This window comes from Urocitellus parryii, chromosome 2 (genome assembly GCF_045843805.1).
Source record: "Urocitellus parryii isolate mUroPar1 chromosome 2, mUroPar1.hap1, whole genome shotgun sequence".
NCBI lineage: Eukaryota > Metazoa > Chordata > Mammalia > Rodentia > Sciuridae > Urocitellus > Urocitellus parryii.
Genome location: NC_135532.1, coordinates 194,337,120 through 194,363,992, shown reverse-complemented (window position 1 = coordinate 194,363,992; position 26,873 = coordinate 194,337,120). Strand labels below are relative to the sequence as shown.

General features: G+C 32.2%; 1 protein-coding gene across 1 annotated transcript in view; it reads right to left on the bottom strand.

Moving 5' to 3' along the window:
- Gbe1 (1,4-alpha-glucan branching enzyme 1) overlaps positions 1-26,873 on the bottom strand; it is a 261,346-nt gene that overhangs the window by 81,616 nt on the left and 152,857 nt on the right. The window contains exons 8-9 of the mRNA XM_026400300.2: positions 4,707-4,822; positions 2,134-2,261 (exon numbers count right to left, since the gene is read on the bottom strand). Coding sequence (XP_026256085.1) covers positions 2,134-2,261; positions 4,707-4,822 — 244 coding nt within the window. The remainder of the gene's footprint in view (positions 1-2,133; positions 2,262-4,706; positions 4,823-26,873) is intronic.

The window sequence follows — 26,873 nt, the reverse complement described above, 5'->3', positions numbered from 1 at the left end:
GTACCCTGGGTCCAATCCCCAATATTAAAAAAAAAAAAAAAAATTAAAGAAAACAGAAGGTAAATATAAAAGTCACCAAAATAAGTATATTCCAAATACAAAAAGCTGATGTCTATTGATATGACATATGAAAATGGCTGTTTTTTAATTAAATTAAAATATTTCTATTTTTTTAATATTTAAAAAGCACTTATGACAATTCCAGAGGGGGAAAATTCAATCAAAAGATTTTCAATTAATAAAATAACTGTGTAGAAACACAGATATATTCTAGAAAGAAAGGGGTTTCAATTTTTATAATTGTCATATAAAAATTCATATTTCTAATATAGGACTTTATATAAAATTACATTACTTATTCGATATGCTGCTTTCTGTTCTTAACAAAAAAAGTTCATGAGGATCAATTCTACATTTTGAAGAGACTCCCACTAGACAGAAAAGTGATGTATTGAAATTGAAGTAGTTTTCAATTTAAGTAGAATAAATTGAAGACACATCTTGTTTTAAAAAAATCTGAAAGCAAGTAATATAAAGTAGGCTAAAGTCTCAAAGTTTCATTGGTAGAAACACTGATAATCAGACAAAAGCTCCCTAGATGATGAAACTTTTTTATGGGAAGATCAATGTAACAATTTTAACTTTCATGTATTAAATAATTGCTTCTTTTTCTTCAGCCCACTTTTGATTTGCTCTGTCATTAATTGTTTGTAGTAATTTGCCATATATAATATCTCTGCTTTGAATTGCAACAATATAATTGACAATATAATTAATTTTTTGATGTTTGACTGATAAAATTAATATACTATATAAAAAAAACAAAAGTTAAAAATAAATTCTGATCGATATTAAAAAACCTTCAGCACATTAAGTATTTTATTAATACAAGTATTAGCCAGACTTAAATGCTATGATCAAATAAATGTACAGAGTATGGAAGGTAGGTACAGACTGTGAATTAATACTGGGTGTCTAAATTATAGTTTTAGGTTTGTTTTTAATACTATATGAGAACTTATTTCAGGAGTTTCACTCTATTCCCCAAGGATATTCGGAAGGCAAAAGGCCTGAAGGAAGTAAAACTTTTCTGTATGTAGAGATAAACGATAAAATCATGGCACTACTGAACATGGTGCAGAGTCACACCAGTAGTGTGTTTTGCTTCATTTGTGTACAATGTGTCGAAATGTATTCTACTGTCATGTATAACTAATTAGAACAAATTTAAAAAATAAAAAAAAATCATACCACTACTGGTCTTTTTAGGTTTTCAGAAAATATGAGTACAAAAAGACTAAACAAATAATAAATATCATAAAGAAGGAGACTAACTACTAAATGCCAACATTATAAAAATATAATTTCATTCTGACTCCTTTTAAACACAGCCTTATTATTTTTACGTGTCCAATACTACACTTGTATAGAACAGTTTTAACATGCTAAATTCAATTTTAATAATAATTTCTACTTAGAGGACTCAGAAAACCAGGGGGATTTTAGTACTAAATCTAAATTAGCATAAGCATTTAACAAACTTCTTAATTTATCACATTTATCACCAAGAGGGGAATTGTCAATTATGCATCTACCAAATCATATCATTACAGTGCAGCTTTGGGACAGTTAATCATGAACTTTCAGTAATCATGAATAACTAGTGAACATTTGGCAATCTGAGAGCAATAACGTAAACAAGAAAGGTAATTGCATCAGAATAAAGAAGGGTTCAAAGAAACTTGCAGGCAGCCATCCATGCCATCTCTAATAATTAAACCAAAAACATAAAGAAAGAAATAGACAGACGCACATTAATATTTAATTTTTTCTCTGTAGAAAGTCTCAGGGTGAAAAGACCTGTCCACTCATTAGGATATTTTACTTTCTAACAACTGACATTTTCTTTTTAACAATGGAATGGTGACAAGTATTTAGTGTATATTATTCCCTAACAGGAAAATATCGAATTTTGCATAATGTACTACCCATACAAGACAGCTGCACTATAGTTAGCGTATAATTTCATTTATGTTATTTTTAGCAACATGAAATTAAACATTCAAATACTATAAGCTAACAAAATGCTCTATATTAAAGGGGGTCAGAAGATAAGCGATCATATGGCTTTACCTCAGCTATTGTTATGGAATCTGGATACAATGTATGAATCAAATGATTTGCCAACATGAGATAAGTCAAGGCATCTTCATCAACTTGTAGTCCAAAATATTCATTGTAATCACCTGAAAAACTTTGACCTGAAGAATGGAAAATCAATAGGGATATATTATATTGACATAATAAAATAAAGTACCTAAAATTGATATGAATTTTGGTACTGTAGCAAAGTATAATGATAATTTTGCAATCAGCAAATGTACTAATGCCGAAAAGTACCTGAGTCAACATTTAGAGTCCAGAAAACCTTGCAAATCAATTTTTGCTTGACAAAAAAAGGTGGAAGAAGTCTGGGGTTGTAGCTCAAGAAGTAAATTATTTGCAAGAATGCTGGAGACCCTGAGTTTGATACCCACCACCAAAGTAATAACAACAAATTTTAACATTTCATATAATCATAACTAAATTATGATTTAAAATGCAGTGAAATGATACTGAAAGGAACTCTAAATTTCAAATTTTAGATACATTTTCTGTCACATCAAGAAAATATTAATGTTAGATTCCAGTATTACAATAGATTCCTTTCAGGTAAAGAAGAAGAAAGTCATTACAAAATTAAGATATAATGCTTAATACTATGTTAAATATGTGCTTCAATTTACATAATACATCCTATGAGGACAAATAGATTATAATTAAACAACTTACTACCTCCTTTCCTTCATCTCCTAATTTTGGTAGATTGTAGTGTATTTTAGTTACTGGATTGTACCATTTACTTTTGATTATTTCAATAGTTTGCTCTTATTTTTAAAATTCAAATCAGTGCTTAGTACCAGTCCCCCTACCTTTACTTCCCTATATCTAAGTTCTTTTATTTTGATTCTTTTTTTTTCATTGTTAGATTTGATCACTGAGAGACATTTTGACATATAATTGTGGATGTTTTATTCCTTAAAGTTCATGTTCAGACCTTAACCGTAATTCAGCTACCATATTTCTTTTTTTGATATTATCATTCTTTTTATTTTAAAATATCCAGTTGATAAAAATAAATATATTAGACAAATTCAAGATAGTGATTTGACATAGGTATGCTTATTACCGCAAATTAATTATATTCATCTCCACCAACAGTTAACATTTGAATGTTTGACAATATAGTAGTACTAACTATAGTCACCATGTTTTACATTAGACCCCTAAAATTTGTCTTCTACTGATAAGTTTATATCCTTTGACAAAATTCCCCCATTCCCTCTAGCTCCCAACTCCTGGCAATGACAATTCTACTCTTATTTTCTTGATTTAATTTGTTTTCCTAAGAATTTTGTAGACATGGCTTCTGGTAATAGATATGAATCCAGTCATTTATTCATCCTTTTTACTTTTTCTTCCTAGAATTACTTTTTCTTCCTAAAAATCTCCATTTCCTTTCTAAGAAATTTCTCTGTATCACTGAATTTATAAATTAAATACTGTGTTAATGTTAATTATCACATATTTTATGGCATCTTATATGTTCTTTTGCTGTGCAGTTTCAAGGTTTGTTTTCTATCTTTTCTCATTCCAAGGGGGAAAATATGCTAAGTAATCAGAATGTTTTCCTTTACATTTCTTGAGCTCTTTACTGATAAAAAGCATATCCCTTGTCCATGAAAATAAACTTTGGTTAATTTTCCCAATGCCACAATTCCCTGGATATGCCCTGCCCTCAGCAGAGGGAGTTATAAGCTAGGATTTGATCTTTTTAAATTGTTGCCATGCTTGCCTTTGTGTTCTCAAAATAACCTTCTCCCCAAACTGGAGGATAGATACAAATGGAATATAGTGTGTTTTGTAGGTTCAACTTCTTCCAGGCAAACATTTCATGGAGGCAGCACCATGATTGAGAGTAAAGAAGGTACTCTTTAAATTTTATGTTTCTTTTCTTAGTAGCCATTTTTCAAAGATTTCCAGTCTAAACTTTCTCTTTGTTTTATTGTTGCTGGTGAGCATTTGGCAATTTTATAAACGTGCCCATGTTATGTAAATTATATTATCTATTCAGGGATTAAGATACTGAGATCCCACTTTGCACAATTTTTTAAATGAAGGTCTTATCAACATTTCTAATTCATAAATTTACAATTTAATTTGAACTGAGTAAATCTATATTTAATACACCTATTTTCTTCATTGTATAATATCCAAAAAATCTTAAGCCTTCACAAATGTTCTTGTTTATCATTTTTGTGTTATTTTTCATTGTAAATTTGTCATGTCCAAATCCTCAGGCTTTTGTAATAAATGGTTTCCTTTAACTGTTTTTTAAAGCTACATGATAAGAATTAACATGTTGAGAAGATGTATTATAAAGGAAACCATTATCTTTTATTTACTTACAAATGCATGTATACCCTATTTCTTGCCAAAATGTATCAGAAGTGATTAAAAAGAATATATACACAATGGAACAACTATAAGTCAATGGGTATCGTAGTTTCTGAAACTGAACCCCAGACCTGGTTATTGTCTTCCAGTAAGAAAATAAACAATAAGTAAAATCATTAACTACATGGGTAATATATCATACTACCTACCCATTCCATGGTGATGATACAGCATGGATGTAACACCATCAAAACGAAATCCATCAAAGCAATATTCTTCCAACCACCATCTTATGTTGGACAGAAGGAATCTTAAAACTTCCCAGCTAAAATATTGGAGAAATATGTATTTATTAAACAGTGTTTTCCTCATTATATATTCTTTGTTAAGAGTAGTAAATAAAATTATAAATATGTTTCAAGAATCATGATGTTCCAGGAACACAGCATACAAAATCCAGAAAACTAACAAATAATATCTCATTTGTTTAATGAAATTCATTTCAAAGGAAATCTATCAAATTTATTTTAGCTAAAAATAAGCCACTTAATATATAAGAAAAATTGAGGAAAATGAGAAAAAAATTGTAAGTGGATTCCAAGATTAGAGACTCTGTCTTGTTCAATGCTGTGTTGACAGCAACCAGAATGGTCATTTTACATAACAGCGATCAAAAATATGTGCATTAATTATGTTTAAAATTTTACATGTATTTTTCAGAAGTGATTTTTTTCTTTTTTCAAAAAATACACATTTATATTATCAGTGTTTTTGATTATTGCTTGAAATATTTTACATTACCAACAGACATAATTCAGAATAAAAGAAAGACTTAGTTTCTCCCACATGGTAAGCAATATTATATTCACAAGACTGTTGTTTTCTACAGCCCAAAAAGAGAAAGAAAACTTAATTATCAAAAAACACATGCTTAATAAAGTAGAAAGTTCTGCAAGTTAAAAAGCTCCACATCCATAAAAACAGAAGGAAAACAAAGAAATGTATAACTCAATTAAAAACACCCTACGAAACAAGTCTATTTTGGACAATTGGAAAGAGGGCATCATCAATTAGTATTTTCTTTAGTCGTACAGTTATGGTTGAGTTCTCTATCTTATTATAACTGTGGTTTTAAGACTTTAATACCTCATTTAGTTTAATGACAATGCTGTAATAGTGTACACAAATCTTTAACCCAGTTGAAATTTATGTATTTTTTAAGCCTTCCATATATTAAAGAACAATCTGACATAAGTGGAGATTAAGTCATCACAATCAACTTCAGAATTATAAATCTAAACTTTGAGGAAAGATGAGTGTTTTTGCTAATTAGATGCTTTAAAAAAGCTACATTAAGATTTAAAAACTTACTGAAAGTTTTCTAAAAAGAGAGAAGGAAAAAACAGAAATGCAAGCAGTCCATCAGATAAGAAAAAGCGCCTGGAGGTTCAACATTTTTAGATTAAGCAAAGATTAGGGTAGAATTTGCCTATGTTTCTACTAATACACATTTCCCAGGGTTTACAGGGGAAATTTCTGTTAAACAAAAACAAATGAATACAAACAGGTAGGTTGCAACTATACAGGATCAAAATTACTCTATTTTTGTGTAGGGATATCCAATTACTATACTTCTAAATTTTTTTATTATTAAACTTTATTTCTTATAGACATTTCAGATTCACAGCAAAATTGAAAGGGAGGCACACAGCTTCCTGTGTGTCCCCTGTCCCCATACATATGTCTACATTGCACCAAGGCGGCAATATAACAATTTCAGGGGAAAAAAATCATAAAAAAGAGACATAAATTTTCATGTCAATAACCCTTGAAAAACAGTGTTTTGAAAAGAACATATACAGTTTTCTAATTTGGCCATGGACTAACAGGGTATATTTTACTTTCAAAAAGTAAACTGAAAGATATTTTTAGCCAAAAATACCCTAGGGTAGGAACAAATTTGCTTAAATGCTAACTAAGTTATCTTGGATTGATATATGAAGATCTGAATATATAAATCAGAGATCACAAGTTGTCCCTGAGCCTTATCTTGTAAGGAAAATAAAAAGAGACACAGACAAGATGCAGGGGCAGGAAAGATGGCAGAATGGCCAAGCTGCCAGCTTTATTTATATCAATAGGTCATTGGCATGAATAGTACATTATTATTTCTTGTATCAGTAAGGCTGCTTATTCTTCAGTTACATTCTACAGTTACAATATGCAATGTTAGGAGCTTTGTATAGCTCTCAAAGGAAGTCCATTGACTGAAGTTACTTTAAGGTGGGCAGGTCCAGTAGCACAGGGGCTTGGTGAAACATTGTAGTTATCTGGCAAGCAAGTTCCTTTATTCTCAGGAGCTATGTGCCTGAGATCAAGGTTGAGGCTGATAAGACTCTAGCACAGAGCCTCCTCATGCAGGGCATTGGCACAGCAGCTAGACATTGCACATGTATTAGTTATTTTACTAGTTCCTAGGAGAAACTGCAGAGCATCCTAAGCTTGGGAAACAGGGTGCCTGTTACCCTGCCCCCAGGAGTTTGCTAATCAGAGGAATACTTCCCTGTATATTTCCATGGTCAGAATCCCTATATTATCTGATATGCATGATTATTTTGCTGGACTTTGCAGAGTATTTTAAATTTCTCAGTTTGAATTCCTATATAGAATAGGTATCTTCTAGCTCTTCACAGTCCCTGTCAGTCCACATTTTTTTTTATTCTAACTGTATTTACTCATTTACATCACCAGCTTGCATGTGTGGACATTAGCTGTCAATTCCTTAACACAAATATCACAGATTGAATGGTTTCTAGGTAGACAGAGATTCACATCTAAAAACTCTGTTCTAATATCTACAAAGATAAAGGAAAAGGGAAATGAGAGAATTAAGTTATAATTCAACAACAAAGAGAAGGAAATGGTGTGAATTTAGTTACTGAAAAGAAAGCATTGCCCAATGTTACATATTTGATTAAAGGAGGAATAAAAGTCCTAATGATTCTTATTAGTGAAATATTATTCTTTCTTCAACAAAAAGAATAATAAAACTGCTTTTAACGTTAAAAAAATACATTTGGGGTCTAACTATGTGAGTAGACATTCTTGGCTGGATGAATGAAAAAAAAAATTCCTGTGAAAACTAGAAAAAAGAGACAATACTGACCCCATGGTAGGTAATTAAAAATTTCTAATGGGTTAAATATTATTCTTTAGATTTCCAAAATACTTCTAACCTGAAATAATGTTGAAAAATCATTAATCTAAAACAAATCATCATAAGATTAAACTGATAGAAATAAATCAAACTTCTGTGGCTATCAAAATATTTAATATATATTTTATAAATCATTAACAAAAAAATAGATGTGGCCCTCATAAAAAGGGAAGAAAGGAATAAATATATACTACATTTTTGAGGACAGCAAACTATGCAGAACAAAATAAGAAACAGAATCTCAAAAGTTGTTTTTGTTTTTGTTTTTAAGCAAAATTTCAGAAAATAGGTTCAGGAAAAAAAATCACCTCCAACATTTTAAAGTTAGTAGAAGCAGTGGAAGGCAAAAGTTAATGTTAATTCTTTCATTAAACTAGATTATTAGGATTAGTTAAATAAAAAATAACTAGACTTATCAGGGTAACATTTTGTAAATAAATAACCTTCGTTTTATAACAAAAAAAAACTATCAGAGCAAGAAACCAGGGAAATAATAAATAATAAACTATATTCCAGTATTTCTTTGGTCCAAATTTTGTGTCTGTTATCATCATGACAAATTAAGACAAACTATTTCACTTTAAACTCCATGGCCTGGTGAAACTAATTTTAAAACAAGGACTGATTGTACTCAGGTCAGTATATTCTCTCATTAGAAATCTACCAAGACAGAGAATCAGGAAGACTGAGGTATGAGTTTATGAAAGAATCATACCATACATATGGGTATTTGCATGAGCAAAATCCAGAATTCAGAGGTGAAAAAAAGATTGTAGAGTGTTACTATTGGATAAAGATGTAACTTTCTTTTTTATACTTCTTATAATATGTAAACATTCAACATAATGTAGAAAATGTTTCTAATTATTATATAAAGTATTCTCTCAAATCACTGAATTCTGAATTCAAATTTTGAGAAAGCTGGGCCAGAAATCCTAAAAAACACCTCCAGCTTTACTGATTCTCTAGAGAAATTCAATTGATTTAGCATATGATTGTGTTCATGGCTAAGACTTATTATAACATAAGAATATAAAATAAAAAATCGGCAAGTAAAAAAGTACATGGGGCAAAGTTTGGAAGAATCAACATGCAAACTTTTAAGAGGCCCCTCCTGGCAGTGTTCTGACTCATACAGAACACACTTAATTTCCCTGACAACAAACTGTTCCAACACTTGTGAAATGTTGTCTACCAGAGAAGATCACTGGAGACTTGGTTTCTTGAGTTTTACTGGTAAATTTTTACCACACACATTCTGCCTTAGTATATACCAAAATCTAGACTCCCTAAAGGAAGAAAGGTGTTCATCATAATTACATTGTTTGTACAAATAACTCAGCACAGTGAACCACTGTTATTAGTTCAAGGAATGGGGGAGAACACTTCAAAATGTAAGTTTACAGCTGATAGCCACAGGCCAATCTTGAAGTCAGACATTTCTCAGGACAGCAATCTTAGTCATGCTATATTTATTCTTCCCTCCAAAAGAGCAGAGCCTACCTTTGTTAAGACAATTATAAAATACTTGTATGTTACTGGGTTATGGAGGGAAAAATAATTCTTTTCAATTCATTTTATCTAAGAGTTACCTAGATCTGAAAATCAAGCAGAGCAATCTTAAATATACATTAAAAATCTAAATGTGGAAGGACATTTAGAGGTACTCTGTTCTTCACCCTACCCTCTTCTCGAATAGTCACATGAGCAATGCAAGCATTAATCACATACATGAATGAACTTGCTCACTGAATCTAAGATTTGCCTTTTATATGGAACACTAGAACAAGCTTAAGGAATATGTCACCAGTAAAAATACATATTTCTGAAAGATGTCCAATACTATTTCTACTCTCATAATTTTCTAATTCAGTACTCATAAGTTTCCATTTTTCATTCTTTAGGGAATTGTGAGGAAGAGGAATTATGATGTATTTCAAAGTATGACTGAATTAGAAATATTGCTCAATGTGCTCTCTAGTAATAAATGAACTGAATCATCTCAACTGAATGGTTTGCCTTGATTCGAGGTATGAAAATGTCTGGCAAAGGGTACAATAAAAAACGCAATTTACTTTTTCTACCTCAAAATGTCATCATATAGTCGATAACACTGTTGATATATCCAGTTGATTAGAGCACCATAAAAATATAAAGCAGGATTTAAGAGCCTAGTTTTACTTTGGTGCATTCAAACAGACAAGGCAGGACTCAGATTTTAAGATTTCTCTGTTGACATAAAGTTTTAAAGCCTATCCTTATAAACCACTGGGAAGCCTAATGTGCAAACAATTGGAGGAGTCAGAGGCTAACTTTTAGATGCTGATACAAAAATATACACCTCAACGGTCACCATGAAAACGTATTAGAAGTAACCCATAAACCTATTAGCATTTTATCTTAAATTATTAATATAGAAATTAAGAATACAGTAATCCATATTGCCCAATTGATAAGTTCATTTCCATTTTAATTTTATCAAGCTTCAATAAAGTCCTTGAAATCTAGAAAAATGTACTGAAATGTACCTGACTTTCTCATGAATAATAAGTCTCTAAAAATGTTTAAATCACAGGTGTCTAATAGAGAAACTGAATACATTGATGAAAATATGTACATTTAAGGATTTGGGGCAATCAAAATAATCAGAATTCAAATTGATCTAGATGTTTGAAATATTCAGCCTGTAATCAAGTAATGAGAATTTATTAAGAAAATTTTATCATACATAGATAATTATAATATTAAGGATTTGGGGAGATATCCCTAAAATTAAAAAAGAAAACTGTTGGTTGTCTCACATTCTGCCAATAAACTTTATAATGAAATATAACACAGCCAAATTTTCTTGGCAAGCAAGTATAATCAGATATAATGACAGATATAATGTGCTAAAAGCCACCATTTCATTGAAGAGGCAGGGAAGAGCCTTGCACTGGGCCACCTCTTTTTCTCTTTTCTCCTATTAACAGCCAACTTCTTTTGATTCATCTTTCATTCTTCCTATGATCTAATTACCTCTATATTTCTACCTACTATCTCATGAACATCACACCCTATACACCTCGGTTTTTCACTCTGTCCACCATTAGAATCTGTAGATAATAATAATAATCTGTAGATAGTAATTGGAAACATCATTCCTGTTTATTATTATAAAACTGTAATAGTCTAAATAGAAGCTATTTTGTTTAAGATTGTATATCATTTGCATTGGGTGCTGTTACGATTGATCTCCCCCTTAAAGGTGAGACATTGGTAACCTATAGGGACACTATTAGATTTTATGGTAGAAACGGTAATACTCTCAGATCCACATGGCTAGAAGGGAAGACACATGGAAAGCATGAAAAGTACCCCCAAACAAATCAAGATGGAATTCATTGACAGCATAGTAGATGAAATGTCAGAGGAGGTGGTCAGAATGTACATAATTAAAATGATCTGCAAATCAAACAATCACATAAGAGAACAAATACAGGCAATAATTGGTCATTTTAACAAAGACATAAGAGAGCAAATACAGGTAGCAAAAGATTACTTCAAGAAAGAGAGATTATAAACAAACATACAAACAAGCAGAAATCCTTGAAATGAAACAAACAATAAACCAAATAAAAAAGCTCAATAGAAAGCATTACCAACAGACTAGATCACTTAGAAGACAGAACCTGAAACAATGAAGACAAAATATACACTCTTGAAAATAAAGTTGACCACACAGTGAAGATGGTAAGAAACCATGAACAGAACTTTCAAAAACTATAGAACAACATCAAAAGGCCAAATCAAAGCTATATCAGGAAAGAGGAAGGCAAAGAGATACAAAACAAAGGCATGCAAAATCTCTTGAATAAAATAATATCAGCTAATTTCACAAACATGAAGAATGATTTGGAAAATCAAATACCAGAACAGGTCAACAAATGTACAAAATTACAACAGATATAAACCAAGGCACAGTATAATGAAAATGCCTAGCATACAGAATAAGAATAGAATTTTAAAAGCCACAAGAGAAAAGTTTCAGATTACATATAGGGGAAAACAAATTCAGATCTCAGCAGATTTCTCAACCAAGATCCTCAATACTAGAAGATCCGGGAACAACATATACCAAGTTCTGAAAGAAAATGGATGCCAACAAAGAATCTTATATCCAGCAAAATTAAGTTTCAGATTTGATGATGAAATAAAACCTTCCATCATTAAAAAAAAAAGTTAAAAGAATTTACAACTAGAGAGCCTGCACTACAGAACAGTCTCAGCAAAATATTCCATGAGGAGGAAATAAAAACCAATAATGAAAATCAGCAAGGGGAGAAACTACACTAAAGGAAAATCTGATCAAGTCAACTAAGAAAACAAAACAAATAAAAATGACTGGGAATACAAACCAAATTTCAATGATAACCCTAAATGTTAAACTTATCAATTAAGTTTAACATTAGTTCATAAGGCCTAAACTTATCAATTAAAACATAGAATTGCAAATTGGATTAGAAAGTAAGATCCAACAATATGCTGCCTTCAAGAGACTCATCTTATTGGAAAAGGTATCCAGAGACTAAGGGTGAAAGGATGGGACAAAACATACCACTCACATGGACTGGATAAACAAGCAGGGGTTTCCATCATCATGTCAGATAAAGTAGACTTCAAACCAAAGTTAATCAGAAGGGATAAAGAAGGATATTTCATACTGCTTAAGGGAATCACACATCAAGAAGATATAACAACCATAAATAGTTATGTCCCAAATAATGGAGCATCTGCATATATCAAACAAACCCTTCTCAATTTTAAGAATGTAATAGACCACAACATAATAATACTGGGTGACTTTTAACACACAACTCTCACCACTGGATAGATTTACAAACGAAAACTAAACAAAGAAATCGTAGAATTAAATAATACATCAATAATTTAGACTTAACTGACATATATATAATATTTTATCTCAAAAATGCATGGATCCTTCTCTAATATAGACCATATGTTATGCCACAAAGCAACTCTTAGCAAATACAAAAAAAAAAAATAGAAATAGTACTCTGAATTCTACCAGACCATAATGAAATGAAATTAGACATCAATGGTAAAATTTTAAAAAAATAGAAGCTACTCCAACACCTGGAGACTAAATAATATGGTATTAAATGATGCATGTATAGTAGAAAACATCAGGGAGGAGATAAAAAAAATTCTTAAAGGTAAATGAGAATTCTGATACAATATACTGAAATCTCTAGGACACTAGGAAAGCACTGCTAAGAGAAAAGTTAATTGCCTTGAGCTCTTTCATTAAAAGAAGAAAAAGTCAACAATGACCTAACATTACATCACAAAGCCCTAGAAAAAAGAAGAAAAAAATCAACACTAAAAGTAGAAGACAGGAAATAATTAACATCAGGGGTTATAAAATCAATGAAATTGAAACAAAAGAAAAAAAATTGAAAAATTGACAAAATAAAAAGCTGGTTCTTTGAAAATATAAATAAAATTGATAAACCCTTAGATAATCTAACAAAAAGGAAAGAAGAAACTTAAATTATTAAGATTCATGATGAAAAAGGAAATAATCATGAGAGATACCGCAGTAATACAGAAGATAATTAGAAAATATTTTGAAAGTTTATACTCCAATAAAATAAAAAATAAAGACACTGACAAATTTCTAGAGAAAAATGAGCTACCCAAACTGAATATGGAGGACACGCACAATTTAAACAGATCAATTTTGAGCAATAAAATAAAAGACACCATCAAAAGCCTACCAACCAAGAAAAGCTCAGAACCAGACAGATTCTCAGCCAAGTTCTACAAGACCTACAAATAAGAAATAATACTAATTCTCTCAAACTATTCCATTAAATAGAAAAAGATGGAACCATTCCAAACTCATTCAGTGAGGCTAGTGTCACCCTGATACCTAAGCCAGACAAAGACACACCAAGGAAAGAAAAATTCAGACCAATATCCCTGATGAACATAGATGCAAATATTCTCAATAAAACTCAGACAATTTGAATACAAAAACATATTAAAACGATAGTACACCATGACCAACTGGGGTTCATCCATACTAACAAAAGCATCATACAGATTCAATACAATTTCAATTAAAATCCCAACAATGTTCCACATAAAAATAGAAAAAGAAAACATATAATTCATGGAAAAATAAGATAAGCAGGATAGCTAAAGCAATCCTCAGCAAGAAGAGTGAAGCAGGAAGCATCACAATACCAGACCTTAAACTACACTATAGAGGTATAGTAACAAAAACAGCATGGTACTGGCATCAAAATGGACACGTAGATCAATGGTACAAAATAAAAGACACAGAGACAAACCCACATAAATATAGTTATCTCATACTAGACAAAGGCTCCAAAAACATACATGGGCAAAAAGATATCCTCTTCAACAAATGGTGTCAATAAAACTGGAAATTCATATGCATTAAAATGAAATTAAACCACTATATCTCACCATGCACAAAGCTCAACTCATAGTGGATCAAGTACCTAGGAATTAGAACAGAGACCCTGCATCTAATAGAAGAAAAAGTAGGCCCAAATCTTCATCATGTTGGATCAGATCTTGACTTCTTAAGCAGATTCCTAAAAGTTCAAGAAATAAAATCAAGAATAAATGACATGGATTCAAACTAAAAAGCTTCTTCTCAGCAAAGGAAGCAATCAATAATGTGAAGAGAGTACCCACAAGTGGGAGAACATCTTTATTACACACACATCAGATAGAGCAAAAATTTCCAGGATATATAAAAAACTCAAAAAACATAACACCAACAAAATAAATAACCCAATCAATAAATGGGCCAAGGAACTGAACAGATACTTCTCAGAAGACAATACACAATAAATCAACAAATATATGAACAATTGTTCAACATCTCTAGTAATTAGAGAAATGTGAATCAAAACTACTCTAAAATTTCCTCTTGCTCCAATCAGAATGACAATTATCAAGAATGCAAGCAATAGTAAGTATTGATGAGGATGTGGAATGAAAGGTACACTTATACTTTGCTGGTGGTACTGTAAATGGTTGAAACCACCAGAGGAGGACATATAATCAATCAATAAGTACATGAAAAAATGCTCACCATCTCTAGCAGTCAGAAAATGCAAATCAAAACCACCCTAAGATACCATCTCACTCCAGTAAGAGTGGCAGCCATTATGAAGTCAAGTAACAGTAAGTGCTGGCGAGGATGTGGGGAAAGGGTACACTTGTACATTGCTGGTGGGACTGCAAATTGGTGCGGCCAATATGGAAAGCAGTATGGAGATTCCTAGGAAAGCTGGGAATGGAACCACCATTTGACCCAGCTATCGCCCTTCTGGGTCTATTCCCTGAGGACCTAAAAAGAGCATACTATAGGGATACTGCCACATCAATGATCATAGCAGCACAATTCACAATAGCTAGACTTTGGAATGAACCTAGATGCCCTTCAATAGATGAATGGATTAAAAAACTGTGGCATTTATACACAATGGAGTATTACGCAGCACTAAAAAATGACAAAATCATGGATTTTGCAGGGAAATAGATGGCATTAGAGCAGATTACGCTAAGTGAAGCTAGCCAATCCTTAAAACACAAATGCCAAATGTCTTCTTTGATATAAAGAGAGCAACTAAGATCAGAACAGGGAAGAAGAGCATGAGGAAAAGATTAACATTAAACAGAGACGAGTGGGGGGAGAGAAAGGGAGAGAGAAGGGAAACTGTATGGAAATGGAAGGAGACCCTCATTGTTACACAAAATTACATAGAAGAGTTTGTGAGGGGAAAGGGGGAAAAAAAACAAGGGAGAGAATTAAACAACAGCAGATGGGGTAGAGAGGGAAGATGAGAGGGAAGGGGAGGGGGGATATTAGGGGATAGGAAAGGTAGCAGAATACAAGAGTCATTAATATGGTATTAAGTAAAAATGTGGATGTGTAACCAATGTGATTCTGCAACTTGTATTTGGGTTAAAAAATGGGAGTTCATAACCCACTTGAATCAAATGTATGGAAGATGATATGTCATGAGCTTTGTAATGTTTTGAACAACCAATAAAAAAGTATTTGGGCAATAAAAAAATAAATTCACAATAGTTAAACTGTGGAAGCAATGTAGATGCCCTTCAACAGATGAATACATAAACTGTGGTACATATACACGATAGGATATTACTCAGCATTAAAAGAGAATAAAATCATGACATTTTCAGGTAAATGGATAGAGTTGGAGAATACCATGCTCAGCAATGTAAGCCAATCCCCCCAAACCAAAGGCAAAATATTCTGATTAGTGGATGCTGACCCATAATGGGAGTGGGGGGGTGGCATGGGGAGAATGGAGAATTTTAATTGGGTGAAGAGAAAGGTGGGAAGGGGAGGGGCATGGGGGTAGGAAAGATGGTGGAAGGAAATGGAACATCATTATCCTAGATATATGTATGACTTCATAAGTAATGCAAGTCTACATCATGTATAACCAGAGAAATAAAAAGTTGTGCTCCGTCTGTGTACAATAAATCAAAATGCATTCTGCTATGATATATAACTAATTAGAACAACTAAAAATTTAAGGAGGAGGAGGAACAGGATTACTTGTTATCTACCTAGTTTTTTTTTTTTTTTTTTTTTCTTGATACCAGGAACTTGAACTCAGGGGCACTCAACAACATGGGATGAGACACATCCCAGCCCTAGTTTGTATTTTATTTAGAGACACAGTCTCACTGAGTTGCTTAGCACCTTGCTTTTCCTGAGGCTGGTGTTGAACTCATGATCCTCTTTCTTGGCCTCCAGAACCAGTGGGATTATAGGTGTGTGCCACCATGCCCAGCCTCCTCCTAGTTTTATAAACTTAAATTTAAACTTAAAGATGAATTCCAGGATCAAAGTCTCTGGGTTTCAGGACACATTCTGGATGAATAAAATTGCCTCATTATAAGAACACAGAATTCAGATCCAATGGTTTATTACATCAAATATTGTGGTTTAAGTAACAACAGAGTTATAAATTACCTGGAAAAATGAAATCCCATACTGAAAAACAGAACACAAACCAACCAGCCCGCCTCAGTCCAAAAGTCAAATCTAAGAATCATGTTCCATTCTTCTTCTATCAAAACTCTACCCATTACTGAAAGCCCAGTACATTCATACTATCTGCAAGACAATGGAGATAAACCTTTCACAACTTAACTATAGATAGAAACCATGTCTTACACCATTCTTTATTAATTTCAATCTAACTGACCTGAACACTAAAGTAATAATATGAATAGAAAGCTAAAGACCTCACACACAAAAAAATTTTAAATCTAACCTTAATTCCAAAGCAATAAATATAAATTAAATTAATACATATTAGTTAAGATTGTTTTCAGAGTCATTGAATCAAAAATGGAAATTTTCTTTAAGAAACAAAAAATACTTGATTGGAATAATGAAATATGCACAGTGATTATGATGGGAAACCTATAAAAGTGACTTTGTAATTACAGTGACATAGGCTTTTTGAGAGGTAATTTCATAAACAATACTGAATAAGAAATTATTTACTTAGAACACTCAAATAAAAGATCATCTTCCTTTTTCTCCATGTTTATAATCCTCATTTAAGAAATTTTTATAAGATGTTTACCACTGGGAAAAGTAAAATCACTAAACTGCATTAATTATTATTAATTAATGCAAAAAAATTTTATTAGAAATTTTAACTCACAGGGCATTCATAAAAATATGTATCTTAATTAAATATATATGTGTATATATATTTAATTAAGATACATAGTTACAGGGGTGGGGGAGTATGTGTGTGTATGTGTACACACACACACACACACACACACACACACACACACGCACATGCACATACATATGTATCTCCAGTCTCTAGTTAGAGTAAATTCAGATTGGCCTGTATGGATGGCCTACATTGGAATAAGAATGCTTGTGATTAAATATTGAAAAATTTCCCCAAATGTTATATAAATCTCTGATGAGGGCAAAATAAGTAAGAAATCATAAAAACATCAGTATCCGTAAGGAATCATCAGCTTCTTTTTGTTTGTTGCAGTTATAAATTTTGCATTTGCACATTGCTGCCTGGATTTTCAAAGCGTTCTGCAATGATTAATTTAACAATCCCCCCATATTGCTATAATATAGCCAAGAACTTTTACATATATAATTTATAATACCTATATCAAGGATACATTAGTGAACAAAATAGAAATTCTAACATCTAGGAATATTATTAATGCAGAAAAGGTCAAAATCCCACCAAATATGACTAATATACTTGAAATAGATTTCTCAAGTGTGGTTGTTTTACTGCCAAGTATATATGAAAATACACATAAACAATGGTGAATCTTTCTGGGAGTCATTGGATCTGTTTGGAAGTTAAACACTCTTTCACAAATACAAATATGTATTAAAAGCTTACTAAATGTTAGCCCTTGTATTAAGTGCTTTGCATGAATTATTTCATGAAATTCTCATAATAACCCTCAGAGGTACACATCATAAGAAAGGTAGACAAACTTCTTTTGTACAAGGCTGAAAATAAATATTTTAGGCTTCATGGGCCATGAAAGGTCTCAGTGACTCAATTCTGCTGTTTTATGGTGAGAAAGGTCATAAGCAATATGTTAAGCAATGGACATGGCTGAATGTCAATAAAAATTTATTTAAAAAAAAAAGGCAGCAGTCAGACTTGGCCTACAGTCCATATAATTTGCCAACCACACAATTAAAATTCAAATTTTGCCAATGTTAATATTTAACATTCACATGCCCACACAGCTGGCCATTGTTGAAGTCAGAATTTGAACTTAGGTCTCTTATTCCAGAATCAAACAGCTAGTTAATGTGCATATCTACCTCCTGACAGCAATTTGAAGAGCTATTTAATAGTAAAATATAAACAAATATATTCTGGAATAAAAAACAAATTTAATACTGTCAGGTTTGTTAAATATAAAGCAATATATTAAAAGAAAGTATACGTTTACAATAGTAAGAATGCAAACCCTAGAAAATAAAAGCTTATGCTATCCATGATATCTGGTAGAAGTTAGAGAGCGGTTTTTAAAAGTCACATTTTTAAAAGCTCCATGGTATGTTTTAGCATTCTTCTTTATAATGACTCAGGATGAATTGTGAAAGTCATCCACAAGGGTAATCCATGCCCAGGCATTTTGCAAATGTACAGCCTGTAATCAAGTTGAGAATAATGATCTACACCTGGTCAAATCCTGATCAGCAGAATAAAGTTGTCCTCTTAAAATCCCATTTCATTTGGAATAAAATCTAGTGGATAGCCCTAATGTCAAAGTCCAATAGTATGGTCTTATTTCAGTCTAATATTCTGACTTCCTCTTATCCATTAAGTACAAGTGACCATGGACTTTTATTTATTATATATTTTGTTCCTGAAGCAAGTCAAGCTTATCTCAGCCCTAGATGCTTCACACCAGCTATTACTTCTACCTAGAACTATCTTCCCCTTTATCAGACTGCAGCTCAAACTTCAGATATTACACAGCAGTGATGCACATTGTAGCAGGACATTTGTAACGCTCAATTTTCCTCGATATATTCAATTACTCCAGCAGAGTTGTGAGTGTTTATCTTATTGTCTTTGTATCTCCAGAGCCTACAAGAGTGCCTGGCACTTGGAAAGCACAGTAAATACTTGCAAAATGAAGAAATGAATGAGGTATGTGAGGGGAGGTACAGACTAAGAAATCAGACCTCTTGGGCCATTGTACCACACTGTACTACATTGTCCCTTTTGATTTGATGCACTTCAGTTTAGAAAACCTTGAACAGAAAAGAGGGGAAAAAAAAGTTATCTAGGCCTCAAAGAAATCAAAGTGGTATTTGAAATCTATAGTGTCTTGTTATTTTATTCAGAGGGAAAGAAACCAGTTTGGGGATTTTGTGTGTGTGTGGTTCTTTTTTTTTTTTTTTTTTAAGATTATGATAAATAGCTGTTGCTGGGGCAGGATGCCTACTTTTACATAAGGAGACTTGTAAAATCTGGTAATATATAACTAGTATTGTATTAATTTATCCTATTGTTTTAATTATTTCTCATATTATTTTAATATTTTAAATGTATTTTTATCCTGGATTTTTACATAATGTTACATTATTTAATTTTATTTTTTGAAATGTTCATCCAATTTAAAAAATATTTACTTTCCTCTTAATTATACTTATTTAACTTTATAATATTTTGTATTATAAAATTTATAACTATTTAATTTTTCTTTCTTTTAGACTCTTGTCTAAATTTGTCAAAACTTAATACTTTTAAAATTTCTTCAACTTTTAGGTTACAATGCACTTGTTATTTTTAAAAGTTTATTTTAGGCCAGCATTAAGAAGTACAAAACATATATAAAGGAACATATATAAGAAAAGCCTGCCTTAAGCAAGATATATTATCTCATTCATCTACAATTGATTTTATATTGTTCCTTCATGTCCCTTTCAGAATTAAATTTGCTACTTTTACCAAAACTAATTCTCGTTGCTAAAAATCACTAAATTGGATAGTATTGTTAAATATCAGCATGCCACTAATCATACAACCATCAAGGATTCTCCGGCCCGATTCTCCTATGTCAACTCGTGATTTACACTAAGAGGAAATGTGCCACCTAAACCCTATTGCCCACCTCTGTAAGCACAGTGAGTGGGCTCTGGAGAATACAAGTTACTCTGCAGGATGAAGGCAAGTGTGGGAGGCACTATCTAGTTAAATCCACTGTGCTTTCCACTGGAAATCATTCTTGAGAAATTTTATTTAAGGCATAAATTCTGAATGCTATTATTTGATTACATCAGGCATTTAATAAAGCTACTTATTTAAGCAACACTGTTTTCTTCCCTTTCAGACAAGCCCTCCCAAATTACATTTTCAACCCTTCTTTCAATCTTCACTAAAGGTCACTGAATACTAATATTTGCTATTTTATTGATATGTATAACTGTCATTGTGAACATTTCCAACTACATTACTCAATGACCCCCAAACAATGTCCAACATGAGACAACTGTCAGTCACAATATATCTGTGAACTCCTTAGGATGATTTCCTGTCCCCTTTCACTTCTGGAAGTGTTCATGCTGGGATAAATAAAGAATAGAAAGCTACCCTTTACTGAGAATCTATAATGTGTCAAATGCTTTAACCATATAATCATATTTAATGTTCTCATTAAACTTATGGTAAGATGTAGGGGAGGCAAAATCTTTATTTATAATTTCTTAGGGTCTCCAGCTGGGTCTGATAATTAAATTGAAATGAGACAAATTAACAGGAGAAAATCATACATATTTAAGTTTTATATGACATGAAGGTATTCATAATGTATGAAAGATACAAAAGAGTTGCAAAACCTAAATACCTATGTGCTGTGTTTAACAAAGAATGACAACTATGGGAAAAAGTAAATAAAATCAATGGGGAAACTCAAGGAAAAGTTATTTTTAAGAAGGCATATTTGTACATAATTCAGTCTTCCCATCTCTTCTGGTGTGAAGGTTTCTATCCTCTTGGCACAGGGAGGGCAGCTCTTACATGGTAACTTCATCTAGTGCTTTCTGGAAGAAAAACAGGAATTGGTATCCTCCTCCCACCTTCTTGTTTTTCAAGTGCCTTTAACTCAAAGCTATCAATACAGGAAGATGGAATATTTTGGAGTGGCATGTCCTGAATTCCTTTAAGAGGTTTTCCTCTTCTAACAACAGATGAGGAAACTGAAACGAGATGTCGAATGATTTTCGTAAATCACTTGGTCAGATAAATGAAGATTTGGGATATTTGTCCAGTTCTGACTCTTCCCACTCTCAAACACAGCTTACAGCCAAAAAAAAAAAAAAAAACAAAAACAAAAACAAAAAAAAAACCTGGATTTTTAATCTCAAAGGAAGTATACCAAAGATTACAGAAATTTATAAGTTTCTCTATCGTTCAAATATCATTTTCTAATTTTTGTATCTAAAGTTTGTTTTGCTTTGGTTTTGTGCTCTTATTATTTTGCTAGTTGTTGATATGTTAGCGAAGTTAGTACAGCTTTGGGTGTATCACAGGAATCCCATGAACCTTGTAACAGTCCTCTAAGACTTGTCTTTTCAAGAGCTTTTCAAGAACTCACAAATAATTGCTGTTAATTTATTTATTAAATTACCTTCCCTATGTATTCATTGCTGATATTGCTGACAATTGATGGTTAAATCTACTTTGGAAAGAAATATTTAAATATTCAGATATTACATTTAATTTAATATTTAATTCAGATATTAAATTTAATTCAGATATTATATATATAGACGGTAAGCATGCAAATTGCTCACAGTGGAGTCCCAAATAGATCCAATGTGGCACTCACACTTGTCACTAAGAAAAAAAACAGTGATTGAACTTTATTTTTAAAAAATGAGGGACAAAGAAGGGGGATAAAAAGAAATGGGCTATAACAACAAATCAGCAAAGATGCAAATGGAAGCAGATAATGAAACAGGCACATAAACAAGTGGAAATGTTAAGAAAATAATGGATATACACAAAAATTAGTGTTGCTCTGTAACATAAACTCTTCTGCTCATAATTATCTGACTTTTTAAACTATTATTATGTCATGTCACATGCCTGGCCTATTGATTCAAACTTTGCCTTCTGTAGTCACAGAGCAAAACTCAGTACTAAAGCTGCAAAAGCAACTTTGCACTTGAAGTTTCCACCTCTCCTTGTCACCATCCAAGCATACAATTCCTTGACCTTTGATTTAGCAAGTTAATCAAAGAATCATTTCAAAGATTCTTTGTTTTATAGTGCTTGTTAGTCTTTGGCAATAGTTTTAAAATAAACTGAAGTGTCTCTTTTAAAGATGAAAGAGAAAAATTTAGTTGAAGATATGCATTCTTGTGAATAAAATTTTGTCATGTTTATAGATAAAAGGTCAACAATTGTTTCTCATAATTCGTAAACACTTCATAGGGAAAGACCTCTTTGAAGGTTTATGATCTTCTTAAAACAAGAAAGAAAAAATGATTTTGATAAATTGAGGGAGATGTATATATTTCTAATGGGACTTTCGAGAGACAAAATTTAGAGTTGTGGCCCAGGGACCTCAGAACACTGTTATCACAATGGTTGCTGGAACAAAAACACAATAGCTCTCTGAAGATCCAAGGCTTGTTGATAACACCTGTGACTGCAGGTGTCTCTACTTGAAAAGAATCACACAACTTTCCTCTTCAGTGGTGGCCACTGTGTTCCACAGAGGGTCAGAGGTGATCAGGGTGCTTTCAAGTTCAGTTTTATAATTTTGAAGAACTGGATTGTGAGCACTGACAAGTTCCCAATTTAGCCTGTTAAAAACATAAAAGTGGTCTGTTCCCCTACTTTAACACAAATTTTCATTCACTAACTAGAGCAGGAGATTTAATCTAGTGACCTTCTTTTGTTATCAAATTTAAATGAAATGATTGACTTTTAAGATTCTGACCAGACAGATACCAAGGCTTTGAAAAGAAGAGCAATTTCTATGGAAATCTCCCTAGAGAGAAAATATACATTGTCACCAAAAGAAATATCCCCACCCCCATTTACAGTTCCGTTATACACAAATTATTTAAAAGTCTAGAAGGTAGAACAGCACCAAATCTTAACACAATGGAAGTATTTTGGAGCAACTGCACTTTCCAAGTATAAATCAGCAAACAGGAGGTAGTGATGTGGTCCTACACTGGGCAATGGCTAAAAAAATTCTGACTAAAATATAATATAAAAATCGGCACTCACATATTACATTTAGTTCAGAACACCACATTTAAGAAGGATATAGACAAATTCAAATTTGCTATTAAATAATAATTCAAAAACATGTAATGCAATAGGAAAAACAACTGATAGAGAATAAAATATAATCTCTGAAAACAGAAGTTGCCCCAGGATATAATACTCAAAGGCAAACTATGTAGAAAAGTGACTGGATCTGCTATGTGAACTTGCACAAGTTACAAATTGGTAGAAAGATTTTGAATTTTACACACACACACACACACACACACACACAGAGTAATGTACAGACCTGTCTAAATATGGAAAGGCTACTTCATAAATTGTATTTTCAAACTACTAAAGACATTCAAGGGAAAGATAATTAAGGAATTATAAAGAAAAGACTAAGGCCCTTTTAAAGTCTTGCATTGAATTTTCTAGAATGAGAGATACCTATATTAAGACAGTTCCCAGACTGATAGAGCATCTCATAGGAAAATACCAGAATAGATGAAATAACTTTTGTTGGTGGCAGAAATACATGTAACTAAGGCATAATTTATAAATTCTTTTTTGATGAAAAGTTAGGGAATACTCAAATACATACAATCATTATGACAACTCTAAATTACCAAAACCAAGATGTTCCTAAGGAAAAAAAAATCTCAAGAAAAATAACATGTTGAGAAAAGTACAATGATCTGTATTATATGTAGTAAAATCACTACTAATTTTAATAAAATGCATTAACTTTAATCCAGTATTGGAAGGAAGAAACACGAGCTGATGAATTTAAACATGTCATTTATGGGGGCAATAGCACTTGTTAGTTTATAATACCTTCCTATTGCCAAGAATCCATGCTTTCTTAAACCATGTGACTGGTACAGCATTAACTGAAGGATCACTTAAAAACTCTTAAACTTACTCATTTTATTCATAAAGAAAACAAAGCTATCTTGCTTAGTGAACACAATTTAAGGTGTTCATCCAATATTATTGCTCTATCTAATATTATGACAAACACTTTTTATCTTTCTCTTTTGAGTTTAATATGTGTTCCCTACAGCTCAATCTAATCTAAAAAGGGGAAAACACAATTTCTAAACTCTGAAGGTTGAGAATTAGCTCTAAACCTTAACTGGCACAGATGTTGTTACTGCATAAGATTCAGATGTCACTAATTTGATTAAATTCACATACAAGTTTTAAGAGCCTACACAAAAAGGTATTATCTATGCCAATAATTTTTTTGAAAATAAATACTACTGTCAAATGCCCTAGTGAGATAATAGTTATATTATATAAATGTGTGGTACATTTTCTTCCAGCCATTTTTCATTTCCTATGCAAAGGTAACAAAGTTTTGACTAAATTTTTATATCAGAATGTTTTACCAAGGTTCCATAAATGATACTATTTGAAAAGGTATATTGTAATTTCATAATCAGGCTATAAGTATTGAATATGTTAACAGAAGGAGCCCTCTTCTTACCCTTTTATAGTAACACCAAATTTTCCTTATGCCTTCCTACCCCTATTTTTAAATTCTGGCATTAAGAATGACATACAAAAGGCATAAGTAGTGTTTGGGAGGTACCTTCTGAGACGTGCTTTTTAACTCAGTGGAATTCTCTGCATATTCTTCCAATTGTGAATGGACCATTCTTTTTTATTGCTGAATAGTATTCCATTGTATGGATGTTTCAAGATGTTTCAGTCAGCTTTTTCACTGCTCTGACCAAAAGTACTGACAAGAATAATTTTACATGAGGAAAAGTTTATTTGGTGCCAATAGTTTCAGAATTCTCAGTGCACAGATGGCTGACTCCATTGCTCTGTGCCCAAGATGAGGAAGAATACAATGACAGAAGGGTATGGCATAGGAAAGCAGATGGGAACATGGCAATGGGAAGCAAAGAGACTCGCCTCACCATGGACAAATATATATAACCCAAAGATATGCCCACCAATGACCCACCTTCTCCATCCACACCCTACCTGCTAAGTTTACCACCCAGATAAGCCCCATTGGGGGTCAGGGATAGTATACAGATTAGATTAAGGCTCTCAGAGCCCAATCATTTCACCTCTGAACTTTCTTGCATTGTCTTATACATGAGCTTTTGGGGGACAACTAATATCTAAACCATATACCAGTTTTGGGCCATTATGAATAAAATTGCTATGAACATTCATGGAGATGTTTTGTTGTGCGAAAGTTTTAATCTATTTTGATAAATACACAGAAGTGCAATTGCTGGAGTGCCCAGTAGCTGCATAGTTTTGCAAAATACAACCACGCTATTATGCAGAGTGATAGAACATTTTACAAACTCACCAGGGTGGGCCAGTCTTTCTGTCCTTATGAGCTTTCGCTGTCCTTTTGTCTTAGGTATTCTAATAGGTATGTACTGATATCTCATTTGTAGTTTTAATGTGGATTTTTCAAATGGTGTTGAATATATTTTCATCCACTTATTATACATCTATGTATCCTGACTTCTGACATTTTCTCTTTAGGGCTTTATTTTCTTTACTGTGAAGTTTTATCATTTTTTATAAACACTAAGTTTGAGATTTTCATTAGATACATGGTATGAATGTATCCATTTGTAGCTTGTCCTTTTATCTTAATAGGGTCTTCATACCTTAATTTGATAAAGTCCAAGTTATCAATTTTTTCTTTTTCCTTTTTAAAAGAGAGTGCGAGAGGGAGAGAGAGAGAATTTTTTAATATTTTATTTTTAGTTATCGGCGGACACAACATCTTTGTATGTGGTGCTGAGGATCGAACCCTGGTCGCACGCATGCCAGGCGAGCGCTCTACCGCTTGAGCCACATCCCCAGCCCAATTTTTTCTTATGTTGATTGTTTTATTGGTGCCAAATATAAAAACTAGTTAAGTATCCCTACAACCTGAAGACTATTTTCCTGTTTACTTGTTAAACTTTTTAGTTTTACATCTTAACCCATGATCTCTTTTAACTTTTGTATAAGGTGACAAATCTAGGTTGAAATTAACTTTTTGCCTATAATATGCAACTACTCCAACAGCTTTTAACAATTTACTCTTACTCCACTGAAATGCTATTGTACTTTGGTCAAAAATCGACAAATTTGAACAGGCCTATTTCTGGGTGACCCATTCTGTTCAGTTATTTTGTTTCTACCATACTGTCTTCATTACTGGGGATAATGAGTCTTCATATTGGAGAGGCAGATTCCTCTCATTTTACCTTCTTTCCAAAGATTGTCTTAGTACTTGCTCACCTTTCAATATAATTTTTAAATAATCTTCTCTATTTCTATTTTTAAAAGTC